We start from the raw sequence: 9990 nt of genomic DNA, 5'->3' as shown, positions 1-9990 counted from the left end.
TGTGGAGTCGACGGGCTTCACTTTCGCGAGCAACTGCTGCTGCCGCAACCGAGTGGACCACTGAAGGTGCAGTCCAACATGCGAGGCCGCGTGGTGGTGTTTGCGCTCCACGCCGAGTGTGATACGAAAGTGATGAAGCAACTGCTGTTGGAGGACGAGGTCGCAGGAGGGACCCCGACAACAACGCCCCTCGCCGTGCAAGAGGAATCGCCGTCCAGCAGCACCGAAGGAAAAGACAATAGCGAGGCGGACCCCGAAAACAAGAAGAAAAGGAAAAATACACAAGATGCTGATGGTGTCGCTGGGGACGGCCGGCGAATAAATCCCGCCGTCGCCAACACATGCCCACGGCCGAAGAAATTGATGGATGCGGTGTTGTTGGAAATTGGTGGTGTTGGGGCGTTGAACAGCGAGTCCTCTTTGGTGCTACGTGAGTTGGCGAGTGTGGCCAAGGCGCGTGATATTGTCTTGTGTGCGACGGTGCAAGAGCCCTTTGGGAGCCTCTCAAATTCGGAGATCTGTCGGCTGCGTGGCGTCTCGCCAGATCTCATATATTTGCATATGACGACTGCGGCGGCGGAAACGAAGCTGATGTACTTGTTTGGGAAGGGCCTTTCGCCGGCTGCCGTGAGGAAGCTGTTGCCACGTAACCTCCGTGGTGAGGTCACTCCAGGTGCGGCATGCGAAGCCAACCTGTAAAAGTCAAAAAATATGTATGTATGCAAACTGTTGATCCTTGGGGATGGTTGTGGAGATATTTCTTTATTAATAAGAATATTAATAATAATAATAATAATAATAATAATACACTTATTCATTTTATTTTTCAATTTGAGCACATGCGTGGTTTTTATTGACTCCTCCTCTTTTCCCGCTTTGATTGTTCCCGTGTGCTGTCTTCTGTACGACCCATCGCTATGGGTGAGGGGGAGAGACCTATCCTTTTTCTTTTCGTGCCACCAGACATCCACGGATTAATACCGAGTTGGCATATTTCATGCATTAGCATTTGTGCATACCCGGTTTGGGTGAGGAGCGTGACGGCGGGCCGCCTAACGGGGGGGAATAAGGAGGCAAAATAAAGCAAAAAGAGAGAGAGAACAAGGAGAGGAAATATTATCTTTTTTTTTTTTTTAATTTGCTTCTGTTTGTGTTTATGTGTGTGCGTGTAATGTTTGTACTCTGAGAAGGAACGAGGACCACCCGTAGCTGTTCTTTTATTCATGTTTGTTCATTTGGGTTGTTACGGGTTAGTCACTCGGCGAATCCTCTTTGTAGGGGCTCTTCCCAATCGCTCTCTCCACGTGCATATATATATATATATATTTGTATATATCTTGCCGCAGTGGTCGGGCGGGAGGATGGAGGCGGGCAGTGGCCAGAAGGACAGAAACAACAGCGAGGCTTCTTATTTTCTGCAGAATGAGTTGGTCAGGCTGCGAGAGGCAAAGGCCGGTGGTAAATGCAACCGTGTAGCGGATGATGCAGGGATCACCATGAACCAATGTCGGATGCCGGGAAGGGAAAACGAAACGCCTCGAGCCCAATTGCTAAACGAGTTTGACAGGGCGCACCGACTGCGGCAGGTTCAACAAGAAATGCCTACTTCCCAGCCTTCCTTTCGGCAAGCGGAAAGCAGAATTGATAGCGTGAGGCTTCCCTCAGAGGCATTACGTCGTGTCGTGCGGGCCGCATTTGGGCCGGGCAGGTTTGTTTTGGACGATGGCACAGCCGTCATGTTAGAATACGCCCATGATTCTATTGTCTTACGCGGTCCACAGTCCGTTCGGCACTCGTTCATGGCCCTGCTGCTGCGCACCTTGCTGAAGTACATGGAGAGCACGCCACAGCAAGAACAGGGGAACAGTGGCAACGAACGCCAAAACCTCAGCTCTACGCATGTGATGTCGTCGTCCATGGCGGAGGTTGGGGAGCCCAGGGAAGATGATCCCACTGGACCGCCACTTTATGTGCTGCGTCGAGCAATTGGAATGGAAAAAATGGAGCGCGAGAAGGCGCAATTGGCCCAACACGATGCGGAACATGAGTGTGCGTTGATAAAGACTGCGTGGGATGTCGAGCGCGCGCGTTACAGGGAGGAGAAGCAAAGATTAGAGGAAAGAGTACGGCAGCTGGAGACGGATCTGAAGCGGAATAGAGACAGCCTCCAGATCGCCCTGCATCGGCTACAGGAAAGAGAGCCGCAAAAGAGGGAGGTGAGCGGCGATCGTCACGCTGACGACGTAGAGGCATTGTCGTTCCAGCACGGCGAGGACGTCAGTTCATTTCCCGGCGAGGGAGGGAAATCCGAAATACATGGGGTTCCCTCGGTGCCACTTGAGACGGGCGACACATCCTCGATGCTGCCGTGCTCCGAGAGGAATGATATAACGACGACGAACACCGCCGGTAACACCAGTCATGCCGATTTTTCCTCTTTTGCATGCGGCAAATGTGGGAAGACGATGAACCTTCTTCAGCGGGAGATGGAGCTGCTGCGGAATGAGAAGGATAGTTTGTCAAGACAGCTGCAGGTCAGCGTGGGCGTCGTGGATGAACTGCGCAATCGGCTGCAGAATGTTGAGGCTGCGGCGGTGCACTTGTTCAGCAGTGTGCTGAGCTCAAGTGAAGTTGTGTTGACGGTTCTTAAGGGCGCAGCGGCGGCACCCCGTCTGCTTCTTCATCGCTGCGGGGGCGTAGACGAGCCCCAAGTGCAGGCGCTGGTGCATTCACTCTCCGCGGACAGTACCGCCGCACCGCCGGTGGAGCAGCGGCTGGCGGAGTTGACGGCTCTACTGGAAATTGAGCATCGCGCGCTGAAGGCAGCACTTGACTTTGCCGTACATGAACGTGATGCCGCCTTGCAGGCCAATCGAGAGGAGGCATTTCTTACCTCTCCGGAAAGAGCCGCCGTGTCAGCACCGCTGACGAGAAAGACGAATTTGGATGGACGCACCGCAAACACGTCGAGCGCGACGACCCTCGAGAAGGAAAACACGGAACTGCGCATTGAACTCCGGCGCTCCTTTGAGGATATACGGCAATTGGGACAAGCCATTGAGCGATCCCATGCAATGTATCAGGAGTTGCAGGAAAAGCTGCGGACGGCTGATCGATGTATGCGGGAGAAGGAAAAAACGGCTCGAAGTATGGGGCATCAGCAGGAAATTGCGTTGATGGAGGCAATAGAGAGGGAGAGATCGCTGGAAGTTCAACTCCAGCGTCTACGGCAACAGAACAAAATGACTGCCGTGCATCACTCGAATACCGCCATTGTACACTCCGAAAAACAAGAGAAGACATTTGCGCATCTTGTAACGACACCCTCAAAAAAGAGTTGTGCGGCGAGTGTTTTAACGCTTGATGAAAGCCGGAATAAATACCCGTTCCATCATCGACATAATACCGACACTCGGGAGAATGATTCTGTTAGCAGGAATGACGGCCTTCAAAGTGGACCCCGTGCGACACCAACGCCGCTGAAGAGGACAGGGGCACCAACGCCCTTCTCTCCGTCGATAGTGCTGCGCAGGGAAAATTTTGAGGAGGCTCTAAATGCTATTCATCCTTCATGAGACCAATGAGAGGGAAAACACGGCAATGAACGTTTCACATGCATGCCGAGAGAAAACGATTGGGTGTGGAGTGACAGGGAGAACCGTGTGTGTGTGTGCGTTCGTTTGTTCCGTCCCCATTCATCTCCTCGCAACGAGCGGTCCAATTGTTATATATATATATATATATGTATTGCCGTTCCTGTTATTTATTTATTATTATTATTTTACTCCGGAGCATTTGTGTAGGGGAGGGGAAAAAGAGGGAATTTGAAGAGGAAAAGACGACAAGGGGGAGGCGGGGAAAGGGAAAGAAGCGCAACGTTTTTGAGTAACACAACAACAACAAAAAAGAAAAAAGAAAAAAACGACAAATTTCAAAAGGAAGGAAATATTTTTTTAAAAAAGGCATTGCAGGAGTTGGGGATGGATAATGAGGTGACGTGGAGTTCTTTGTTTCTCCCCCTGGAGGAGGAGGTCGTGTTCGCATCCTTCATAACAATTTTGTGCCCCCTTCAGCGGCAGCAGCAGCAGGAAATGTTCTCGCGTCGGGAGACCTCTTCAGAAGGGGATGAACAAACCCGTGTTGCATCTGGGTCGATTCCCTACCGTGCGGCGGACGAAGATGCTATGGGGTCGCCCCTTTTCGCTCTCTACGGGGAACGTGCAGATGCCATCGTCTGCGTTCTTGCAAACCGCAGTGTAGTCTTTTTTGACTTGACAGACGGGCATGAGGGGCCGAAGGAAATTCGTCGATTCTCCATGGGGAAACCGCACGGTGTAAATTTAGAAAAGGCGACATGTGCCTCAATGATCCCTCTGGAGGTGGTATACATGTGCCGTGTTCCCGCGATGGCAAAGCCGCCGACCGTCCCTCTCCACACATCCAGCAATCTTGGCACGACAGCTTTAACGTCAAAGGCGTCTGTTTCGGATCGGACGATGTATCTTCGGGGTGTTGTGGGATCGAGTGATGGGCGCGTTGACGTTTTTTCAGAGTACGGTTTTGTATTTGGTTTTGTTGCCCATGACGCACCCGTGGTGGCGGTGGCTGTCATATACTGCCCTGAAGACTTGGACGAGGATCGAACTCACCCTTCTTCTGGAGGAAGCAATGTCTCTAGGCTCCCACTGAGCGGCGGCGAAGCCGAGCGTTGGCTTGTGAATGTCACAACGGGCATGGGATTTGTCACGTGCAGTTCCGAGGGGGCGGTTTATGTATGGAAGCAGCAGGGTCTTCTTATGAAGTCAGAAATGTTGGAAAAAAGCGTCTTCCCCTCGCGGACATTTAAGTGGCACGTTGTGCAGCCATCCAATGGTGCGTGGCTGCTGGGTGGCTTGGGCGGTGCACAGGTGTCGCTGTTGGTGCATACAACACCGGGAATGGAACACGAGCTTCGTGTGCGGAGTACCGTGACATTTGAAGATGTCGAGCCACGAGTTAAGTTGCCCGGTTCTCAATTTACCCGAACCACCGCCATTGCCTCTGATGAGAAGTTGGCGCTTGTGGCTCGCGGTAGAAAGGTGTATACCTTTGCGTTTGCAACCGCCAGGTGTGAACTCCTTTTCACTGCGCGTCGCACCGTAACAGGCCTGTTTCTCAGTAAATATGGGCTCCTGGCTGCGGCGTGTGACAGTGGGGGTTTGCTGTACGTCGTAATACCCAAGCTCATGTTGGTGCTGGGCCACTACAATGTACGAGGCGGCGGCCCTATTCGCTCCGTCTCACTGCATCTGGCATCACACCTCTTGACCATCGTCGCTGGAAATGGGTCGGTGGAGGTGGTGTTAATGCCAGAGACTTGGAACGATGGACCCCTCAGCCGACTGCATTACCTCACCGACCTCATGAACTCCACTCCGGCGGCAAAGGCGCTCTACTCCCTTGCGAGCCTGCAGAAACGGCAAGATGATTCATCGTCGGATTTAGTTAACGCAACGCAGCAAAGTGCCGCGCACGAGTCGCTGCTGTTGGCACGCATGGCAATTCCGGAGGAGACGAAACGTTATCTGCGCCCCACCACCGGGCTTGCATAACGGTGTGGTGGTGCAGTGGATTAAAACGTCATTGCAATCGGCACCAGAGAAAATAGGAGTGAAAGAGAACCGAAGGAATGGAAGTGTTTTTATTTCTGTTTGTTTGTTTGTTTTTCTTTTTTCTGCCGTTTAATTTTCCATTTGAATCGTGGCCGATTGTTGACCTCCTTGTGCCGCGTTTACTGCGAAATTTACCCCGCTGCATTTGTGGGAGGGGGGGGGGGAGAAGAGTGGAGTGGAGTGTGAAGTTGATAAAAAGAAGAGTCAGTTGCAGCGAAGGCTAAGAGGGTGGGGGAAATGAGAGCAAGAGGAATATTTATATATTGCTATACATGCATGCACCTATGTATATATATATATATGGGTATAACGATGTCTCACCAATGATGTCTGGGGAGAGAGTGAGAGAGAGGGAGGTAGAGAATGGCATTACTTTACGGCGGCTGCAAACCACCCATTGCCCCTTTTTTTTCTTTCATTTACTTTTGGGTGGTGTTGCCGCCCCAGTCTCATCCACGAGAAGGAGAGGGGGGAAAAAAGAAAAAAAGGAAATAAATAAAAGCGGTCACGGTAGCAGCGGGGCCTGCCGTTCTTGAAAAAGGTGACGAAAGGACTGCCGTGTGTGTGTGTGTGTGTGTCTGTGTGAGAGATTATGCTGCGCCGTGCGCCGTGCCTCCTTGCGACGAATATTCCGCGAAGTGCGTGGGACCCGGCGCACTTCAACACGAATTGGTCTGACAGCTACAGCACCGAGATTGCGGCCCGTCGTCACTGGCCCGCAAAGAAGTGGTCCATCGGCCTCGAACCTCGCACTCCACGTGATTGGCTGCAGTTCTCCTATCGCAATCTTGCCTACGCATACAACGGTGCCTTGCGTGCCTGCCAGTCGTTTCCGGAAATGTTGGTATGCTACAAGGAAATGAAGCAGCGCGGGGTCAAGGTGGATGTGGACACAATGAATGTTCTTCTTACACGCGCCGCCCGCTACGAACGGATTCAGGTGGATGATGTTTTCCTTCTTTTTGATGAGCTGACTGCGCTGGGCGCACGCCCTGACATCGCGGCCGTTGAAACACTGCATACAGTGCTGGACCACAGTGCCGCAATGCCATACGAGTGGCGAGAGGCCCGCCGTCGGCAGCTGGTGGAGTTGTATAATTGCTTAGCGATGGAGGAGATTGAGAGACTCGCCCCGCATCGTGTGGATCGGCTGCTGAAGGAGCAAATCAAACGTTATCGGGATAACCTGCGTGCACTGAAGGCAAGTCTGAGTCCCTCTGTATACCGACGCTACTTGCACACGATGCATTCCGCCTCGATGCTCTTGGAGGAGGTACATAATTTTTTGTGGGAACTTGTGGAAAGTGATCACCCCGCGATGGAAATTCCTGCGCTACAACTACGAATCCCATTTGTCGGCTCCGTCATGCGGCGTCCCGAAACAGACACTAATGAAAAGTTGGTAAAGTACACGGATTTTGAAGATACAGACGTGTGCTCTGTTTTTCTTGCTGCCGCAGAGCGCGCGGTCGACGCCGATTTGCACGACACTCGTGCAGTCTCTGAGCGAAGAATATTTCTATCATTACTGACGATGATTTCGTACAGCGGCGTGCTATATACTTCGGATCTAATGGCGCAACTAATGGAGATGGTGAAGTACTCCACCCATGCCAGCTCTCGGGACTCGGATGCACAGCGGCTCTTGCGGTATGCAGTGCGTGGTTCCAGCGCGGCGCAGGATGATTTGTACCGCTCGTTGTGGCTTAAAGTGGAGATGGTGGCCGATAGCCGTGTGTTGGGTCGGTACATTGGCGCGCGCGAGCCATGGAGCCCAATCCGCGTGTGTTTTGACGAGAGGGGACTATTTAAGTCCTACCCACCGCTTGTACATGCCTCCGCCAAAAAGACCTCCGCGATTGAGGCGGATGCCACGAGTGGTAGTGGCAGCACCACGATGGAAGAAGAGCAACGGCAGCAAAGTGAACGACAGCGTATGTCAACGGAGATCACGTCACATACGAGCAAGGGTGGGGAAGAGATGGTGGAGGGAGTGCGTGGCGCTGTTGTCGCAGAAACATCAGAGGCCTCTGGCGTTAAGGACGTTGCACTGCAGGAAGCATCCCATGGTGAACAGCGGACGGTGGAGGCGTTGGATTTGCGCTGGGGCGATATACACCGTCTGATTGAGCGAACACGCGCCCTCACAAGTCCACCCACAGAACGGCACCCGCAGCAAGAGAAGATGGAAATCTTCACTGGCATCGCTGTTTATCTCCGCACAATTGCTACGGGGCGACGCTACTGCAGCGGCGAGGAAGAGGCGGGGGGAGAGTCTCCAGCTGAATCACGGGAGCGGGCTTTATTTGCTGTCGGTTATGAATTAGACGTGTGGGCAAGACTTTTTGAGCTTGTGCAGGAAGTTCGCCATGATATGGAGAAATTCATCACGGACAATGCGGCGCATCATGTAGAACCGGAGTTTGAGTGCTGGGAGGCCCTTCTCATTACACTCCGCTGCATCCTGGACTTTTGCGTGGTGCGGACGCAGGAAAAGGGCAAAGAGGAACGGGCTGCTGTGGAGGAACTCTTTGAGAAGACGATGAAGCTGCGCAATGAACTTGTGGAGGAGAGCCGCACGCGATTCGGCGGGAGGATGCGAATCTTGTGGCTGCAGGAGGCGTGAAGTGAAGGAAAAAGATTGTGTGGAGGAAAAGTGATATCCCTTTTAGTTTTGTTTGGTTTTCTTTTCTGGGATTTGTTGCATGCAACCACGGCGGCACCGCAACACACTTTTTTTTTTTTTTACTTTTTGAATTACTCCGTGCGTATATGTGCGGAGGAGAAGGGAAAGGAACTGTGGTGGTAGGGAATGGGCATGGCTTCGCGATGGATGCCGCGGCCAGAAGAACCGACCGCGGAAGCTCCGCCGTTGCGCTTTGGGGGACCGCTGTTGATGCAGATTGTGCGGTATCTCCCGCTGCTGATGAGGCTGCTGGCCCACCTGCCAGGGTTCACTGCAGGCTTTATCCTCACGTGCCTCTTCTTCGCCGTCGTTGGGCGCGACACTCTGAGGAATGAGTACGCACCGGTGGCAGGTTTTCACGTTGTGGCGCTGATGTTGCTGCGGGAGCTTGTCGCACCGTGGCGTGAGGGAAAAAAGAAGGCGGCGTTTGTGCGACAGCGCGTTGCATCGCTACGCTCCTTTGCGGATGATGTGCAGCTGCAGTGGCGCGATGTACTAGACTGAGCGTTGCGGGAGTTGTTGGCGGGAAGCAGACAGAAGAAGTGGTGGGAGGAAAATTTGTCACGGTACGTTTTCACTTGTGATGGCTGTTATGTATTGTGTGTGTTTTATTGTTGCTTATATATATATATATATATATATATGTATGTGACTTCACTTGCCCTTTTTCTTTTTCCATTGCATCCTTTTGTGTCTCTCTCTCTCTGTGTGTGTGTGTGTGTGTGTCACCGTCATGACTGTTTAACGGGCTGGAGTCATCACCGCATACATTGCAGAATTACAAACATACACACACACGCATATATTACTTCCATACATACGAGAGAGAGAGAGAGAGAGAGAAAGAGAAAGAGCTTCACGAACGTTTTATTTAACGAGGTGACGTGGAAATAAAAAGTTATTATATTAAAATTGAGAACGATAGGGGGGAGACAAACAAACAAACAAACAAAGAAGGAAAGAATACAAGCAAGCAAGTGAAAGAAAAAAATAATAATAATAATAAAAGGCAACTCGAGAATGAGGCGTGAAAGAATCGTGAAGGACGTTATCTTTGGCGTCACACTCCTACTGCTGGCTACTGCAATTCTCGCAACGGGTGGTGTCCGGGCGGAGTTCTGGCAAAATGACGATGTGACGACCGTGAAGGTGCGTTACAACATGAAGACAAAGGAGTTTTCCGTCACGGAGGGGGAATTGTTTGGCGCCGTGGCCGCCACACTGGAGGTGCATGACACCTTCCTGCAGAATGGCTGGGATGTCGTGAATGCGGAGGCGGACAAGGAGTTCCTGCACTCGGGGCCCATTGAGACGAGGGATGAGATGCTCCGAATAGCCTACCAGGCAATGGGGTACGGCGAGGGGTACACAACGCAGAAACGCATGGAAGCGGAATTGAACAATAACTTCTTGGGCAAGGACGGTTTGAACGAAATTCTGGCAAGCTCGCCAAAGGCTGTGAAGTGGATCCAGGAACACGTGGCGTACATGGACGCCCGCGGATGCGGTTGACGCGTACGGGCGTCAGCTGAAGAATCTGTTGGCTCTTCTTGACGGCATGGTGGCGGGTTACAACGCCCGTGTGGGGGCGGGCGGTGTGCTGTTGAATCGCACGTGGCTGTTTTATTTGAACTTCCTGGCGGAAATTGGTGA

At 52.3% G+C, this 9990-nt stretch overlaps 5 protein-coding genes and 1 pseudogene across 5 annotated transcripts, besides 16 other annotated features; all 6 read left to right on the top strand.

The window, feature by feature from the left end:
* Positions 1-217: a sequence feature (heterozygous, non-Esmeraldo-like haplotype).
* Positions 1-699, top strand: Tc00.1047053505555.61 (cytoplasmic l-asparaginase i-like protein, putative; the record flags this gene model as incomplete). The annotated part of the gene is made up of 1 exon (XM_801172.1): positions 1-699. A coding segment is annotated over one exon (699 nt), but the record flags the coding sequence as incomplete, so codon positions are not given.
* Positions 218-446: a sequence feature (haploid, non-Esmeraldo-like haplotype).
* Positions 447-9990: a sequence feature (heterozygous, Esmeraldo-like haplotype).
* Positions 767-807: a microsatellite.
* Positions 1112-1140: a sequence feature (AT_rich).
* Positions 1309-1336: a microsatellite.
* Positions 1362-3575, top strand: Tc00.1047053505555.50 (uncharacterized protein; the record flags this gene model as incomplete). The annotated part of the gene is made up of 1 exon (XM_801171.1): positions 1362-3575. One exon carries the CDS (start codon positions 1362-1364, stop codon positions 3573-3575), a length of 2214 nt encoding a protein of 737 aa, XP_806264.1.
* Positions 3726-3748: a microsatellite.
* Positions 3760-3784: a sequence feature (AT_rich).
* On the top strand, positions 3981-5591 carry Tc00.1047053505555.40 (uncharacterized protein; the record flags this gene model as incomplete). The annotated part of the gene is made up of 1 exon (XM_801170.1): positions 3981-5591. One exon carries the CDS (start codon positions 3981-3983, stop codon positions 5589-5591), a length of 1611 nt encoding a protein of 536 aa, XP_806263.1.
* Positions 5676-5712: a sequence feature (A-rich).
* Positions 5904-5960: a microsatellite.
* Positions 6210-6236: a microsatellite.
* Positions 6244-8277, top strand: Tc00.1047053505555.30 (uncharacterized protein; the record flags this gene model as incomplete). The annotated part of the gene is made up of 1 exon (XM_801169.1): positions 6244-8277. One exon carries the CDS (start codon positions 6244-6246, stop codon positions 8275-8277), a length of 2034 nt encoding a protein of 677 aa, XP_806262.1.
* Tc00.1047053505555.20 (uncharacterized protein) lies at positions 8464-8841 on the top strand (the record flags this gene model as incomplete). Its single annotated transcript, XM_801168.1, has 1 exon — positions 8464-8841. The coding sequence occupies one exon, from the start codon at positions 8464-8466 to the stop codon at positions 8839-8841; it is 378 nt and encodes a 125-aa protein (XP_806261.1).
* Positions 8957-8985: a microsatellite.
* Positions 9043-9063: a microsatellite.
* Positions 9159-9191: a microsatellite.
* Positions 9270-9314: a microsatellite.
* Positions 9322-9345: a sequence feature (AT_rich).
* On the top strand, positions 9358-9990 carry Tc00.1047053505555.10 (annotated as a pseudogene; the record flags this gene model as incomplete).

Source organism: Trypanosoma cruzi, assembly GCF_000209065.1.
Source record: "Trypanosoma cruzi strain CL Brener chromosome Unknown tcruzi_1047053505555, whole genome shotgun sequence".
Lineage (NCBI taxonomy): Eukaryota > Euglenozoa > Kinetoplastea > Trypanosomatida > Trypanosomatidae > Trypanosoma > Trypanosoma cruzi.
The sequence above is the reverse complement of the archived record's forward strand: the minus strand, read 5'-3'. Positions and strand labels throughout refer to the sequence as shown.